This window comes from Sceloporus undulatus, chromosome 1 (genome assembly GCF_019175285.1).
Source record: "Sceloporus undulatus isolate JIND9_A2432 ecotype Alabama chromosome 1, SceUnd_v1.1, whole genome shotgun sequence".
Classification (NCBI taxonomy): Eukaryota; Metazoa; Chordata; class Lepidosauria; order Squamata; family Phrynosomatidae; genus Sceloporus; species Sceloporus undulatus.
The window spans coordinates 68,432,910-68,451,757 of record NC_056522.1 but is presented as its reverse complement, the minus strand read 5'-3'; the positions used below and the strand labels follow the sequence as shown (position 1 = coordinate 68,451,757).

The 18,848-nt window shown below is 38.8% G+C and overlaps 1 protein-coding gene across 1 annotated transcript in view; it reads right to left on the bottom strand.

Moving 5' to 3' along the window:
- RBM34 (RNA binding motif protein 34) overlaps positions 1–14,978 on the bottom strand; it is a 17,268-nt gene extending 2,290 nt beyond the window's left edge. The window contains exons 1-10 of the mRNA XM_042446005.1: positions 14,830–14,978; positions 12,213–12,384; positions 6,821–6,960; positions 6,110–6,335; positions 4,879–4,938; positions 4,130–4,173; positions 2,338–2,421; positions 2,071–2,134; positions 1,937–1,979; positions 302–420 (exon numbers count right to left, since the gene is read on the bottom strand). Coding sequence (XP_042301939.1) covers positions 302–420; positions 1,937–1,979; positions 2,071–2,134; positions 2,338–2,421; positions 4,130–4,173; positions 4,879–4,938; positions 6,110–6,335; positions 6,821–6,960; positions 12,213–12,384; positions 14,830–14,861 — 984 coding nt within the window. The 5' untranslated portion in view covers positions 14,862–14,978. The remainder of the gene's footprint in view (positions 1–301; positions 421–1,936; positions 1,980–2,070; positions 2,135–2,337; positions 2,422–4,129; positions 4,174–4,878; positions 4,939–6,109; positions 6,336–6,820; positions 6,961–12,212; positions 12,385–14,829) is intronic.
- Between the last annotated feature and the right edge of the window lie 3,870 nt (positions 14,979–18,848).

Here is an 18,848-nt window from a genome sequence, read left to right as displayed (position 1 = left end):
TGTAGGGGAGGTGTTATGAGATGACAACAGCATTTACTGGGGCCTAGTGTAGGTGCTATATCCTATTTAGTGAGATATAAGTCCAAGAAGGTCTTAATAGTCTACTCACTTTTGGTGAGACAAGGAAAATCTTAATAATGAGGATCAAGGAAAGTCTCAAGATTTCAGTCATGTACAACTGCAGCTAGAGTTTTAACAATGCCATTCTGTTGCTGTTTGGTGATCACTTCACTTCAACTTCAGAAAGTATTCAACGAATTTGGCATAATAGAATGCCATGGTAAAATCAGAATTAACATACCTTAAACAGAACATAACCAAATCCTTTGCCAGTGCCTGTGTTGCGATCTCTCACAATTCGTACACTCGTTACACTTCCACATTCAGAGAAATGGTTTCTTACAGTATCATCATCAATATCTGTAAGCAAACAATATTTGGAAAGGAAAGCATGCTGATATTAAATCGCAATAGTCTGCAGGAGTATGAACAAAATTCTGAACATTTTTCTTTAAAATTTAAATGAAAGACATGTTTACTATTTGCAATAACTACTTTAATCTCTGAATTTATGTAAGAGTATGGTTATGTTCACATGTAATGTTAAACCATGCATGCAGTAGCATCAGCAAGCCTTAAAAAGTCTTGGGTTCATATCCTCTCTATTACCCATGAGGCCAGGTGGAGAATTTTATATTAATTATATAAAAGTAATTATATTTAATTATGTGTTCCCAGGTATTGCATAATTGTCACTTGCTATTTGATGTTCTTTTGTTGTCTGTTTTATTGAATCATTTCCTGTACTGCTATGTATTTTATATGTATTATCCTACTAGAGAGGCCCCTTCCCCACCACCATTCCCTTTGTGTCGTGTCTTTTTAGATTGTAAGCCTGATGGCAGGGAACCATCCAATTAAAAAGATTGTATGTACAGTGCTGTGTAAATTTACAGCACTTTATAAATAAAGGTTAATAATAATAATAATAATAATAATAATAATATGATTCATTGTCCTCACTTTCTCTTATACACAAACCAACAATCGTGGTCTAAAACAGATTGGGACAACATCTGGGAAAAGATACACATTCCCACTCTTACCCTAAAATGAATTTACTTTAACTACTAATAATCCAATAAATTAACAGTTTTCAAATATCATTCCTGATTTATATGTAGCAAGCCAAGAATTGATGGAAATAAAATTAAAGTGTAATTTCTTCCAGATGTATGGCAAAAAGGGAAGGGTAGAGAATGCAGCTTTGCTCAGGTGGAGACTTCTTCGTATAACATAATATCCAAGATCCTATATTGGGGAATAGCTCCATCTTTGGAGTTCCACATCCTTTTCTCCACCCTAACCCCCAGCATCTATCATGCCCCACAAGCAGCTGCTCCTGCTTCCTCTGGAACAGGAGGGTAGGGAAGCAATTCAGACCATGAAATAGCAGCTGGACTCAGTTGGGGGTGAGGTGCTCACGGATGGAGTGGACCAAAAAAAGGGAGCCCAGAGTCACCATATCTTCATGATCTAAACTGTGTTCCACTTCCCTCTGGTAAGAAGGAGCAGCAGTAGAACTTTCCGGGGCTTGACAGCTCCCTCAGGCTGGGAGCAAGTTTGGGGATGGAGTGCAAGGACAAGAGAATAGCTTTTAGGCATCCCAAAAGAGACTTAGACATGCACATGTCTCTAACAGGCCAATATCTTTTCTAAAGTTGTCACAATATACATCATCTGACACCTAGGAGCAAATAGCTTTTTAAAAGAGTAAACATTTGAGTACATTGTTAATAACTTCCTACGCACTCTAAATCCACTCATCAACAGAAGGTATAAAAGAAGTGGTTCTCATTAAGCTCTCCAGAAGAGTAGCTTTTCTGGTAGAATAATTTACACTTATCTGAAAAGAAGAGTATGAAATTTCACCTACCATAAGGGAGGTTGCCCACAAATATTGATCTCTTGTTATCATGCTGTAAAAAAAGCAAAAACATTTTAAAAACTGAATCAATAACCTAAAGAAGGGTCCAGAGGGGAACCTTCTATACCATTTGAATTACTTACACACGTGGATTGTGAAGCAAGATCGACTCTGATGTGAAATCCACTGGTAAATTCAGTGCCATTACTATGAAAGCCATAATGGGGGAAAGTCATGAGAGAGAGAGAAAATAGTCATTTACTATTGGTTTTTAGTTGACACACTGCATTATTTTTGAAAAAGGATATACAGGTTAGAGTAACATGCTTTGAGTTAGAATTATATAATTAAATATGTATTTTGTTACTTTATAAAATCAAACACAAGTAGTAACTTTTAAAAAAATATACCATTTTAAGGCATTATTAGCACCATATTCTTCCTTGAAAACGACGTAAGCGTTAATATATTTCATGTTTGGATGCAATTTTCGCCTGTAGAAGATAAATAAAATTATTATATATTTAACTGAAATTTTTAAGACTGGTTGTAGAATTTATACAAGTCTCAAAATAGTTACTTTGTTGAAAAATATATTGAATTTAATCTGACATGGCATATTTTCAAAAGAATTTGCTACTCTTATACTTTCTTGATCCCTCTCAAACATGTATAATCAGTGTGTCCTAATACTAGATCATCTATACATTCTCCCATCTAAAATGCAGGTTAATTTTGCCAGGCTGAATGAAAAAGGGTCCCTTTCCACAAATATTGGGGAATACTTTAGGGGGCTTTTATCTGCCTCAAAAGCTATGCTCATACCAGCTCTATCTAACAGTAAGGATTGAGTAAGAAGTAATTTCCATCTTTTCCAGTTAGGAAGCCGAAGCAATTTCAGAGCTACAATGCCATTCATACTGATCTACATTTATGGGTTATGAACTGCAGAATAACTTTAATTTCCACTTTGGTCCAGAACAGATAGAAAAGACACTTGATTATGATCAAATTGTGTGTGTGCGCCTTCAAACTGCCTGTTGATTTATGCAGACTCCATGAATTTCATATGATTTCATTAGGCAAGAAATACTCAGAGGTGGTTTTGCCAGTTCCTTCCTCTTAAATATAGCCCATAGCAGCTGGTGTTGGTTGGCAATGTTCCATCCAAGTACTAACCAAGGCTGACCCTGTTTAGCTTCCGAGATCAGATCAAATTACACAGCTGGTTAAATAAACTTTTTAACTGTACTATAATAGTTTTGAAACAAGTAACAAGTTCAGAGCAAGTTAAAAGAATAGACATGCATTACATAATCCTTAACAATCCCTAAATTCTTACTAAAGCCATATTTATTTTGCTTTTCCTCGGCTCTGCAATATAGGCGAGCAATTTCCTTTCAGACTTCCCACACACATAAACAGTGAGCCCAAATATATCTCCATTTCCCTCTGTAGTTCCCCTCAAAAAGGCAACCAGAAGAGATGACACATCACTTCCTGTCACCATTTTGAGAAGGACTATGGAGGGATACAGAAACATTTGGGATAACAGGGGAGCCTAGCTTCATAATAAACTACAGTTCTCAGAACTCCATTGCATTGAGCCATGGCTGTTAAAGTGGTGTCAAATCGGATTATTTCTGCAATGATGCAACCTAACTCTCTTTAGGCAATGACTTTATCAATACAGTGGTACCTCGGGATACGAATTACCCAGCTTACGAATTTTTCGGGATACGAAAAAATCCCATAGGGATTTATTGTTTCGGGTTACGAACGTTTTTTCGGGTTACGAAAAAACGCCGGCGCTGTTTAAATGGAGCCGCGGCAGAGCCGCGGCTTTTTTCCCCATTAGCGCCTATGGCAATTCGGGTTACGAAGGTTTTTCGGGTTACGAAATTAGCCGCGGAACGAATTAATTTCGTAACCCGAGGCACCACTGTACTGGTTTGCCAATTCACAGTATTAACTCTTTTCTAGCACTGAACCAATTGATATGCTTGTAACACAGGACATGCAAAACTGTAATTCAGGATGATGACCAGGCATTCTAGTTGCCATTGTTACAACTACTGAGTAAGAACATGTAGCAGCTAGAAAGAAACTGATTTAAAATGCAGAACAACAACCCCCCCCCCAAAAAAGGGGTGGGGGTGGGGGAGTTCTCCCCAAAAGGAACACACAAGTTACATAACCTACTTTATAGCTGCCATTTTCTTTGTCAGAGTATCTTCAGCTGGAATCTGAAAGAGAAAACAGGTTAGTTTACAGACCTTGTTCAGCTATGTCATATTACAAATATTTTGAATCTGATTGGAAAACAGCATTGCAAAAGAAACCATTGGATTAGTGAGGTTTTCAGGTTCGATATATATCCAATTTAAGAGAAATCTAAATCATTATAAAATATTTAGGGAACATATTAGACTAGTGCCTCTCTCGCTATCTGATTTAGGGGACAGGGATTTTTTAAAATTAATCAAGACTAATACCATATTAGTGCTCATTAGCTACAAATGTTTCTTTCTTGGAAACTTGCCATGGACCAGCAGCCGCTGGTCACAACTGGTATCAGTCCACAGACTGCCACCTTGGGTAGCACTGGATTAGAATACGGAATAACAGAGACCAACTATTCATTCAGAGTAATCAATTCAGCCTTCCAAAATGTGTTAGCCAAAATTGACATTACAGGAAATTCTTTTTCCTGGCTTTCTAACTGGAAGATGAATAGAGTCATGTTGCCTGTTCCAAGCTCAGTGCAAGTAGAGTCCTTTTACCCTTCCTCTAGTATGCATAAAGGTTTTGGGAGGGTATGTGGCAACCTCATTATGTCCTAACACGTAATCAAGCAAAAATACAATATATAAAACATAGTGCCTCTCCTGTGACTAAAGATTCTCTCCCAGTGAACAATCATCAGCCAACATAAAATGTAACAGACGTACCACAGAACGAAAACGAACTGATTCGATTTGTCCATATTCTTTGAAAAATGTCTTCAGCATCTAAATTTAAACAAAATTTTGGGTTCATTTGTTAATGCAAACATGATACACAATGAGAAGCAAATATTTCAGGTAAACAGAAGAAAATATTTAATCTAAACAGACTGAATTGAATTCCCAAATTCCCTGTGTTTTAACTGGTTTGTAATATGAGGAATACAAAACCCAAGACCATCTAGGAAATTATTGTTTCTTCAGTAACAGAAACAATACTTAAGATAAATACAAACTCAATGCCCAGGCTTGTTCAAAGCTAAATATTAAGTTTCTGGTGTTAAGAATAAAACAGTAAATCAATACAAGATTTGAACTTAGGTAAAAGCTATCATTTAAGTACTTATATTCTCTAAGTATTTTTATTCAGAACAAAATTCCAATGAAATCAAGGGATACATACTTATATGAATGGGAGAGAGTGGTGCAACTACAGAGGAGCAACTTTGAACCTTTGGAAGATGCATATACCTCCCACCCAACCTAAGAAGGATGCACAGACACCCCTACAGAGAAGCCAAGATATTTTTTATCACTTACACGGTGTCACTATGCTCTCTAAAGGTACAAGACAATTTGCTATGACTTAGAGGCCCTCAGAACTGTTTTAGACCTGGAGGGAGCTCTTTCTCAAACTGAAAATTATCAGGTGTTACTTTGTTTTGAGGGTAGGAACCCACTGGTCCTATGACAGATGAGGTGACACACCAGCTAGAAAACATGAGGGATACAATGTGGTGATGGCTACATTAGGGCTGTTGGAGGGCAAAACGCAGCCCGCAGGCTGCACTTTGCCCACTTTATATTAAAGTGTTGGATAGAGCTAGGAAGACTAAAGTTAAATGCTTAAACCAGCATGTCCTGCAGCTATGTTGCCCTAGGAATCCTGGTAACAATCATCTAAACAAGGAACTTTCCAAAGATTTCAACAGATTCACATCTCCATTCAGTCATAAAGCTCGCTGGGGAAACTTATGCTACTTGGTACATCTCAGACCAATTTGTAAGGCTGCTTGTTGCAAATATAGAACGGGGGAGGGAGACAATTTGATATCTGTGGATGAAATGAAATCTATAAATATGGTAAGTACCGGTAAATAAAAATATCGCTTAGAGTGCTTGGAACATAAATTCAAGCAAAAAGAAGTACATCTTGGACTGTCCACCAGTCACTCACCTGTGCTGTACAACTAACAGGTAAGTTTCCCACAAAAAGTGTCCTCTTATTTTTTAGCATCTCCTCAGCCTTAGTGATTTGTGTTTTCTTTTGTTTTATTCTAGCATATTCATCTGAAGTTGAGGGATACTTGGTAACCAGTTGAGAATGTCTATTTTTCAACTTTTGTTTAATTTTTATTTCTTTTTCCTCCTCTTCTTCATCTGCTTGTTCCAAAGCAAATTCCCTTGAATTAACAGTGAATAATAGCAATCAAGTTATTACAAGTTGAGTTTTTTGTACAATCATAAAAAATAATACATTTTAAATTGAACTAGTCGGGGGGGGGGCTCAATTGCTAGATAAACAATAGTATAAGAAGCAATGCAAGTATCATCATTCAAACTACATGGAAGTCAACAAATGTGTGAAAAAAGTAGTACTGTATAGACAGACTAAGAATGTTGTCCTATATACTCTTTCCTGGGTTTATTAGATGTTCTTTAGAACATACATGCATAGGGTGAAATTCTAAGATCCAATTCATTATTTACTTACCTATTTTGTGTCATCAACTCTTTCTAATCTAAGACTGAGTGCAATCACTACTACAAAATTACTGGAGTCATCAGCAGAAGTCAAGAAAAAGGCATATCTCATGCTGTATTTCTAAAAGCTAAAATTTCTAAAATACTTCACCTGAACTTTACAGATTAAAAGCATTTAATTTACCTGTTTGACAGCATTTTCTCTGCTGGAGAAAATTTCTTTTTGCTAATTTTCTTCATTTTTTTCAAAGGCTGTATGTTAGTAGATGAGCTATGAACTTTTGCAGCCATTTCCTCTTCTGCATGCTTGCGTTTTTTGTTTTCCTTTTTGAAACAAAAGGATGCTTTTAAAACAGTTTGTTAAAGGAAAGCCAAAAGGGTTTTTTAAAGCAAAACCACAATGCAAAAATAAAATAGCATGAATATCAGGAAAAACTTCAGTTTAGCATCCTTCGTTCCATCCCTGGCTAAACATTTCATATTCATATAATTATGTTAAAATTAATTTCTCATAGGTGATTTCTTATACACTTTCTTCCAACTATTAAAGCATTTGTTGTAAATACACAACTACCTTGATGCCTTTAAGAAGATGCCTATTATTTTGAAATATGACAAAAATATGAAGAAGAACTTCAAACAAAAATGCATTTTTGTTATGGTGAGAAGCGGTTTTAAAAGCTGTTGATAGCTATTATTCAGGTGAAAAATTGACATAAATGAAGGATTACTGAGTTCCTTCTTAAATCGTCTTTCTCACATGAATTAAAGGCTAGTCCATATGTTACCATAGTACAATGGAATAAGAACTACAACCACATACCAGGAATCATATGGGCTGGATATATAATGATTCCAGTTTAGTATTAATAGTGATGATAAAAGCATAGGTATTCAGAGTTATGACTCTGATTAAATATCTCAGTTTGAAATTAAATTTGAGATTAAAGTATATCTGATTATGCCGCAGAACTCTGTGAAGGTTATGGTACATGAAGGCTTGAATACAGAAAGAAAATACAGTTACAGATTCAAAGGAAGACAGCATCTCTGGTAGTTGGAAGTGAATGGTACTCATATTTTCTTAGTCCAGGGTCATTTAAGGAAACTAAGGCGGGTTACAGACTGCCGAAAAGCGGCACTCTGCCGCCGCCACCGGTTGCTGCGTCTGAGACCCGTAGCAGCCAAACTGTGTGGTTCCCGGACGCAGCGAAGAAGCGCCAAAATGGCGCTTCTTCTTGCGCCCCGGATGGGATGCTGCGAGGTGCTACTCGCGCACTCGCGGTGTCACATCTGGGGTGCGACGTATTGACGCTATGCGTCCGATACGTCAAAGTGGCGGCGTCCATGTGTATAGGGCACCACCATTATTCTCGGCAGTCCTCAGCCAACCCCTAGCACATGACGGGGGCACCACAAAGGCCCATTTGTAACGGGCCTAAGCTAATCTGGGGTCACTATGAAAGAATTATTGATCCTTAGGTAAAGACCAAAGGAGACTGAACAAAACGGGAACAACAAGAGATCTGTGTAATAACTAGACTATTTCTATTCACAAAATATATATATCAAGGTACATAATTACAAGAGACATCAATGATAGCCAATATATATCTGCAGAGTGGAGTGGTAACAGTCCATATGAACAATGTTGCTGATTTTAGCAGTGAAAGTGGTTCTACTGCTGCAACATAATATTAAAGTCCACAATTTAAAAAGCAATAATAATGGATGATGCTTAGGAGCAAATGAACTTGAAGTTGGAACTGATAATATTGGCTGGTAGCAGGGTCCTTATAGGTTGAATTCAGATGGGACGGCTACCTCCGGAGTCCTGTGTGGCCGTTTCGACTCACCAAGGTCTTCATCAGCATATTAATTTCATAACCGGATTAATATAGTACATTGTGTGTTCCATACTTCTAAATGCACAAGGTTGACAATCAAAGATACATTAATTACCATCAGTAACATAATACACAATAAAATATAATATAATTGACAAACAAAATAGAATCATTATATCTTACCCACACCATTAAACAGCTTGGCTTGACTGATAAGAAGAATGCTGGTACAAGTTCACAGGAATAGTAAGTCATAATATACTCTACCTCAGCAATAGGCTGCAGGTGATAGAATGATGCATTGAATTCTCTTAAAGATATATCCTCTAGAGACATACTATCCTACATGTCCCATAAAGTAAGCCCAAACCATGGCTGAATGCATAATAACACTTATAATAATTGAAAGGTACCTAACAACTCTGACTCATTCTAAATACATTATGAGCATAATATAGCTCTATATAATCTGCCTGGCCTCCTTCCCATATCCATATCTGTCTCTGATATATACAATATTAACCAATATATACAATTTCATAAAAAAGAACTTAAATCCAACCGATCGTTTAAACCCTTGGGTATGTTTGATGACAACTTATGAATCCAAAAAGATTCTCTTTGTAGGAGTTTAGTGTGTTTGTTACCACTATAAAAAGTACCAAACTTGACCAAAGGAGTCCTGTAAAGTGTCCACAAGTTATCAGCTAGAGGATGTGGCTAACAGAATAGTCCAAACACTGCATTGTCAGGAGCCATCAGCAACAGTCAAGATTGGGTGAAAAAATATATTTTGGAAGGAAAAACAGGACAAAGTTGAAGAGAATAACATTGGTCTTGACAGAAAGACTCAACATCTAGAGTTGGACAGATTTCACCCAGCCTCTAGGCATACTACCTGATTCCTGTTCGAACCACCATCTGACACAGATTCCAAGCTTTCGTTTAAAATAAGAGCATCTCTCTAGCCCCTCTCTAGCAGAGTTATGGGGCAAAATGTGCAATCGGTATTCTGTCCATTTTACAAGAAACAAATCCATCCTTGTCTTTGAGTGTGTTTAGCTAGCGGGTAAAGCCTCGCACCTAAGCCTCACTGACAATGCAGTTCCAGAATTTTACTTTAACTGTCTGCATGCTGGCTTTAAAAGCTGCACCCTGCCACAAAGCCTGGGTAGACACTTCCAGAGTTTGCTTCCTCCCGTCCTCACTTCCAAACAGTCCTGATTCAATGGGAGGGAGTGCTGAGGATCAGAGAAAAAGGCAGTAAGGACATATGCATGCCCCAGATGTATGGCAGCTGCAGCCAAGCAAACATACAATGGCTAATGGAGCATACAAAAAAAATTCCAGAAAGAAAATCACCATGTGCTTTATAGATTATAGCAAAGCATTTGACTGCATGGATCACAAAAAGCTATGGATGGCTCTTAAGGTAATGGCAGCGCCACCACATCTGATAGTCCTGATGAGAAATCTGTACTTAGGATAAGAGGCTACTGTTAGAACAGAATATAGAGGAACAAATTGGTTCCCAGTTGGCAAAGGGGTCAGATAAGGATGCATTCTATCACCCTATTTGTTCAATTTGTATGCAGAAAGTATCATACGAAGAACAGGTTCAGACTCAGAAGAAGGAGTGAAGATAGGAGGAAGGAAAATCAACCATCTAAAATATGCCGATGACACCATACTACTAGCAGAAAAAGTCACAGATTAGAATCTACATAAATTCAATCTAGACAATGAAGAAATTGAAACAGTTAAAGATTTCCTGTACCTTGTATCAAATACTGATCAGAACACAGACTGCAGTCAAATTAGAATAAGACTAGGAATGGGAAGGGCAGGTATGAAAGAACTAAACTAGATCCTAAAGAGTAAAGATATACAAATGAACACTAAAGTTAAAATCGCCCATCATCATGTATAGATATGAAATCTGGACAGCGAAGAAAGCAGATAAGAAAATCAATTCATTTGAGATGTGGAGCTTGAGAAGAGTGCAGAGGATACTATGGACAGCCAAAAAGATAAACAAATGGGTCCTTGAACAGATCAAACCTGACATCACCATGGAACACAAGATGATCAAACTGAAGCTGTTATACTTTGGTTACATCATGAGAAGGCACAACTGATTAGAAAAGACAATAATGCTAGCAAAGGTTGAGGGTAGTAAAAAGAGAGGAATACCAACAACAAGGAGCTGGTTGTCCCCTTTTTGCTCTTCAAAGGTGCTAAGGATAAAATAAAGAATTCAATGGAGAAAACAGAATGAGAAATAGAAGGTATTGCTATCTGGAGGGCATACCACTCAGAGAAGACCCTGCATAGATCATCTTAATATAAATATCTAAGTGGCAACATATCAGAAAAGGTGCTCCATCATACATAGGACTGCAATCTTAAATGTGGTTATCACAGTGCAAGCTCTAAGAAATCTGAGACCTATTGTTGAATAAATATTCCAACACTGCACTTGAAATTTCAGTTGATTTCTTAACTGGCTTAAGGTTTGTTTCACAGTTCAAAGCAAGCAAAAATGGTTAACAAAGGGATTTTGAAGCAGGGAGAGAGAACTTCATTCTCATGTTAATACTAGGTAGGTCTCATAGCTAGACAAAGAGCTATGTATATTCCACATGGGATAAACTGTAATTCAGGGACAGGGAGAATTAAATACATGTCATATCTTGCATGAGTCACTAGATTGTCAGAATATTATTATTCAGAATCTGTGAGGCATTCCATAAATGTGAATGTTAGGAATTAGTTACTACTGTATTTCTGGTCTGGGGAGAAATAATGTTCAAAATGTTTTACCAAGTCTGCAACTCAATGTTATGTGTTTTAAAAAGAAGTAAAGACTTTGCTCTTATGAACATAGAAATTTAACCATGGACTAAAAATTGGAAGATTCATTAAGATGCCGTTAAGCAGGTTGGGGTTCCACAATGTGACTACGTCTAGATATTAAGCCTAGGTTTTTTCAGCCTCAGAGCCTTCATTCCAAAAAGAAACAGAAACTATAGCAACACCATAAAATAAGATTTACTGTATAAAACAATGCAACAATAACAACATAGCACATATTACGCACATTGATCAGACTATTAAAGTGTAGCAACAAAGCACTAAGATGAATCCACTTCTTAGGCATAAAAGGCTCACTAGGGTGAAAGTCATTTTCAGTAACTGCTTGAAAATAACAACTGAAGCAACCTGCTAAAGATCAGGGTACCAGGGGCATCATCACAGTTCAACAGCAGTCATTAGCAGATGCTCCTGATAGAGCCATTTACTAAAATAATACCAAGATTCACCAGTGTAATTTTATTCAGGATCTACACACTGGTTTCAGCCCTGATGAGAACATGAAAACTCTTTAACTGCTCTGTCCCCAGGACTGGCCCTACCATTAGGCAGAGCATGGCATCTGCCTCGGGAACCAGATGTAGAGTGGTCAGGGGTAGCAATGAGTTGCTGAATATTTGATCTGCACCCACTAAGCTATTCTGCTGCTCTTACATGCAGCAGAGGAGGCTATCCTAACCCTGGTGCTGGTCTGCTAGGCATCTTGTAACGGAGACACTATCTTTTCCTACACCTCAAAGAAAACATTTTCCTACCCCACCTGTAAAAGATAATCTGGCAATGTAAACATAAACCTTCAATGGCTCAAATACTGAATGTACATTTGAGAATTGTCTAGAAAAAGCAACTACTTACTTTTGGCACAGCAACATATACTGGCTGTGTTTCAGCTGCAGAAGCACTGAACAGTTGTAACAAAGGACGTGTACTAGATGTTGTGGGCTTATTCTGAAACAGGCTGTTAGCCACTTGCCCCACAAAGTAGCCCTCATTTGATTCACCAACAGCATCTTTCTCATGTTTTTTCCTGTTTAAAAAGATGAAGTTAGACATCCAAAAGTTTTGGAATGTAATAAACTTAAGTGATTAACAATAACACTGGGAGTCAACTAACAACTGCTGCTTTCAATGAAAGCTGTCAAAATGTAAACCAGTTAAGGTCGAAACAATACATTTCTTAAAAACTCCCTTGGGGTAACACATTCAAGAAAAATTAAAAGCCATACAGCTGGCCCTCCATTTTCGCAGGGGATCCGTTCCGGACCCCACGCGAAAACAGACGCTCGCACATATTCAAGCCCCATAGGCTTGAATGGGACATGCCTCTGTGCTCAGGGCATGAGCATGCAGGCCGGACACGCATGCCATTGAAAATAGCTGAGGTTGCTGCTCCGCAGATACTCAAGGTCGCGGATCTCAGATCCATGCGTTTGGAAGGGTGACTATTGCTATCTTGAACAGGAGGCAAAATATTCCAAAGATATACACTTGTCCCTCCATATTCACTAGGGTTAGGGGCACAAGACCCCCGTGAATATGGAATAACCGCAAATAACAAAACATCATGTTTTTTACCTTAGAGGACACCTCTCTAGGAATCTCTAGGTCCTCCAGTGCAACTCTGTGGTCAACATCCAACAGACACTGGCCATAGAACTGCACTGGAGGAGCTACAAATGGTCTTTCAGTGCAACTTTTAGTTAAGACTTGCACTGGAGGACCTAGATATTCCTAGAGAGAACATATTAATCAAATCTAAGAATAATCAAATCTGCAAATATCAAAGCTGCAAATATGGAGGGATGAGTGTATACCACATTGATATACACTATGTGCAGTGTCATATCAATGTGCACACGGCTCTTTTCAAATCCGGGAGTTTTCCGGCTCAAGAAAATCCAGGAGCGCTCCTGGAAGTGGGCATGAACTTGGGCTGTATTCGGGAGGCAAATTCAGCAGCAAAAACCTTCTGATAAGATCAGGATGCAGCCCAAGTTGAAATTTAAACTGGGAGAGGTAAACCAAATTAATAAGCCAAGTGATAAGGTCCATAATCAATTCATCAATCTTATAAAACATAACTGAAAGACACCTCTGGAAAAGGAAACTGCATATCTAGGACTAGATTTTGAAATTAGCTGAATGCTTCTACCTCCACATAAAGCATCAGCATTGTTATATTTGGTGGGTGAACGTTTTAAAAACTGTGGAGTTTAGCTCTTCATGCTTCATTCAGAAAGCGAGAACTTTGGCATATAATGAAAAGCTGGGAATCCTGGTTTAAAAACCAGTATGTGAATCTGCTATATGGTGCTTCCTGCAACCAATTACTCTGTCATTTGTGCAAAATGGTAAAGAAACAAGGGAATAGCACCCAGTGATATCCAGAACTGGAATTATGGGTAAGTGAGTCCTGATCAGTCAGGATTCCTAAACTAAGAACAAATCCTGTCTGAAAGTTAGCTCATCATCATGGCTTTTTTAGATACACTAAACCATCATTGTTATTATTTGCTATTGAGGTGGCTTTGAATTATGAGAGCCATGTGAATGAAAGGCCTCCAAGACCTCAGCCAGCAACAGCCTTGCAGACTCAGGCTCAAAACACACTGCAGAAATAATCCAGTTTCAGACTGCTTTAACTGCTCTTGCTCAGTGCTAGGGAATCCTGGGAACTGTAGTTTATTGTGGAACCAGAGTGTTCGCTAATGGAGGTGGATAAATGTCTCAGTTCCCAGAATTCCCTAGCATTGAGCCAGGGCAGTTAAAGTGGTCTCAAACTGGATTATTTCTGTAGTGTGTTTTGGACCGCAGTGAGCATTAGATAAGTATGCATTAGTGTGTTTTGTCTTTATAGCCTGCTCTACTTATTTTAAGTCACTATTTTATAATTTTGCTTAAATACATGTATTAAATACTGGGGAAAGTTTACATTTTCATTATAATTTTAGACTGTATGCCATTGGCTGGGTTTTTTTTTATATCTGTATCTTGTCTGATGACTTTGTAAAGCGCCAGGTAAAACATAGACTGCTATATAAATAAACTTTAATAATAATAATAATAATAAATCCTTTATTGACAAAGGCCATCTGAAATGACTTGAGAGTACACAATAACAACAACAAAGTGAAATGCTAAGGGCCTCCTAAAGCAGAAGGCAAACTGTCGGATACAGCTGATGCCCTGCTGCTATGAATGAAGGCAATGCATGGAGAACTCAGAGCAACACAAACTCAGATACAGGTCCAAAGCACACTGCAGAAAACAATCCCGTTTGAGAGCGCTTTAACAGCCCTGGCCCAGTGCTAGGGAATCCTGGGAATTGTAGTTTATTGTGGCACCAGAGCTCTCCGGCAGAGAAGGCGAAATGCCTCACAAACACTACAGTTCCCAGAATCCCCTAGCACTGAGCCAGGGCGACCAAGGAGCCCCTCAGGGCCCTTCTGGGCTGCCCCTTGTGGTTCCTTACCCTTTCCCCGGCAAGGCCTTGCGGGGCCCCATCGCCGCCTCCTGCTCAGCTAGGCCTCAAGACTAAGAGCGACGCGGCCTTTTCCTGGAGGAGGAGCCGGAAGTGGGAGTGGGAGGCCTCCCGCCAAAGGCCCAGCCTCAGGCGGCCCTCATGCGGAGGCACCTCAGGGACGCCCCCTATAAGGCCCCGCAGCTGTAGCTCTGTCTACACACACACACCTTAGCTCTATCTGTATGAAGACACACATATATCTAAAGGTACACACATCTGTATCTCTGTCTACATACATAGATATCTATAGCTCTGTCAATCTAAAGGCACACACACACGTACAGTACATATATCTCTGTCTACACACACACATATATATACTGTAGCTCTAAAGACACACACACACACAATCTCTATAGACATACATATGTATTTACACACATATATCTATACACACACACACACACACATCTCAATGCACATGTATCTCTCTGGCTTTTCTTCGCAAACGAAGATTCAGGAAGGACTCATCCCATGTATCTATCATGTATCTATCAATAGACATATATGTATCTCTACACACACATGAATTTGTCTACACATGCATCTATATATCTATATCTACACACAGAGAGATGTATTTCAGCACTCACATGTCTATTTACACACACACACACATATATATATCTACACATACACATATCTACACATACATCTGTCTAAACATATCTATATATCTATACACAGAGACATTTCTGTGCTTGCATATAACTGTTTATACAGACATGCATCTACACACATATCTGTCTACACACATATCTATATATACACAGAGACATATTTCTGCGCTCACATATTTCTATTTAACCACACATGTATCTATATACATATCTGTCTACACACATATATCTATATATCTACACAGAGACATATTTCTGTGCTAGCATATGTCTGTTTACACACATATGTATCCACACACATATCTACACGTATCTATATATCTATTTCTACACACAAAGACATATTTCTGTGCTCACATATATCTATTTACACACACATACTGTATCTACACACATTTCTGTCTACACATACATATATCTGTATATATATACACACAAAGACATATTTTTGTACTCACATATATTTATTTATACACACACATATCTGTCTCCACACACGTATTTATCTCTATATCTACACACACACATCTATAGCTCTATCTACAGACACACGTATATATCTCCATGCACACACATATATGTACAGAGACACACATATATACAATATCTCTATATCTATCTAAAGACATATATTCCTATATACACATGCATATCTACACACACATATATCTATATCTGTCTACACACACACACACACACACACACACACACACATTTTAATGTTCTTGTGTGCCTCCCAGTCTCCCAGTCATTTCTTTACTTATAGTGACCCTATTACTGTATAAGGTTTTCTTGGCAAGTTTCTCCAGAGGTTTGCCTCGGCCATCCTTTGAAGCTGAGAGAGTGTGACTTGCCCAAAGTCACCCAGTGGGTTTTTATGCTCAAGCAGGGAATCAGTACACACATAGATCTCTATATCTGCATGCACAGACACACACATATACATATCTACACACAGACATACGTGTTTCTGTACACACACACACACACACACACACACACATCTATATATCTGTCTGTGTACAGACACACACACACATATAAATAGTTGTGTGACTTCAAGTTGTTACAGGCTTATGGCAACCCTGTCACAGAGTGGAAGATTTGTCGAGGGGGTTGTCAGCACTTCGCTCTGAGGCTGAGAGGGTGTGACTTGCCCAAGGTGGGTTTTCATGGCAGGGGAAAGGATTTGAAACCTGGTCTCCCAGAGTCATAGTCCAATACTCAATCCACTACTCTAGGCTAGATAGATAGATAGATAGATAGACAGATATTTCTATACACACCCACATCCATCTATCTACACACACACATACACACACAAAGCTCTCAGAGAGAGGGGAGGAAATCTCCCTGAAACAGTCTTTGCATCTTATTCCAAAAGGAGACAAATGCATGTGTGTGTCATACTTACGTGTGCATATGTCACAATCTATCTTATTCAATCTACTAAGTAAACTTGCAGCTAATAATTCAGTAATATTCTGTCTGGAAATCTGTAAGGAAGTTTAGTGTTATTTACATTTGTATGACAGACACTGGCAAATGACAAATAATTTGGGTGGAGGCATGAGAGGGGCTTGTGGGATGGCGCCCCATGGAAACCTTTCCTCCGAGTCCCTCACACGGTAGAGTGCTGGAGCTGGCTAGGAGCTGGCCCATATCTGAGCATGAGCAACTTTGGGCTGGAAAGCCACACCAGCCTCAGGCGGTCACCTCTAATCTGGAACCATTCATGTGTGTGTCTGTGTGTATGTTATGTGCCTTCCTTTCTGACTTATGGCCTACTATCATATCATTTGTTGTTGTGTATCTTCAAGTCGTTTCTTACTTATGGCCTACTATCATATCATTTATTGTTGTTGTTGTGTATCTTCAAGTCACTTCTAATTTATGGCTTACTATCATATCATTTGTTGTTGTTGTGTGTATTCAAGTTGTTTCCAATTTATGGCCTACTATCATATTGTTTGTTGTTGTTGCTGTGTGTCTTCAAGTCATTTTTGACATATGGCACACTATCATATCATTTGTTGTTGTTGTGTGTCTTCAAGCCATTTCTGACTGGTGACGACCCTAAGGTGATCTATATCACAAGGTTTTCTTGGCAAGATTTGTTCAGAGGAGGTTTGTCCTTGCCTAACCTTTAGGCTGAGAGAGTGTTACTAGCCCAAAGTCAACCAGTGGGTTTCATGGCCAAGCTGGGATTCAAACCCTGGTTTCCAGAGTCCTAGTCTAACATTCAAACCAATACCTAGATAACTGCACTACACTGTTAGTGCTGCTGTTCCACTTTAACTGCTCTGGCTGCATCCCGTTGCATTCTGGGATTTAGAGTTTAAGGAAAGGCATTTAGAATTCTCAACCAGAGAGCTCTTAGGCTTCACTGAACTACAAACCCCAGAATGCAACAGGAGGCAGCCAGAGCAGTCAAACTGGAATACCAGCACAATAAGAGCGTAGTGCAGTAATATGGTGAGCCACACTGGCTCTCTGTTGCTGTATACATTACTATTCTTATTTTGAGAGAGAGATAACTCTCTCAAAATGGCTACCAATATAATCCTGGAAGTTTCTCATCTAAACAATGAACTGGTTCTGTAGCGTTGTGTGTATTGTGCAATCACATGACCCTCCCTTCTCATTCCTAAAGGTTGTTTGCAAGGCTCTTACTAGGCGCTGTTATCAAATAGTCTAAATGTGTAAATAGTCTCTGGTTGTGGAAAGGAGCCTGTTGTGGGCTTTGCTGGAGAGTGCCCTCAACTCACCTGTCACCTTATGGCCACCCCACAAATTTTATTGGATGACTTTTCTTGAATTTATGTCAGTTTTCCTTAAATGTTCATGGCCATCACCATGTTTTGTACAATTAACCCCACAGTCGTTTAGAATCATAAAGGTGAAAGAGACCCAAAGGCCATCAAGTCCAACTTCTTGCCATGTAGCAGGAACTCACAAGTCATCATCATCATCATCATCACCCCACTTTCCTCTCAGTACAGGGACTCAAGGTGCCTAATAAAATTTGAAACAGTCTAAATTAAAACAATATGAAACATTAAAATACAAAGTTTAAAGAACAATTAATCAAAGCGTCCCTGACAGATGGCCATCCAGCCTCTGTTTAAAACCTCCAAAGAAGGAGACTCCACCACTCTCCAAGGAAGTGTGTTCCACTGTCAAACAGCTCTTGCCATCAGGATGTTCCTCCTAATGCTTAGTGGAATTGCAGTGGTTAAATGCCTGGACTGCAGCCACTCACTCATAAACCTCAAGGTTGTGAGTTCAATACTAGCCAGGGGCTCAGGGTCGACTCAGCCTGGCATCCTTCCATAGGTCACTAAAATT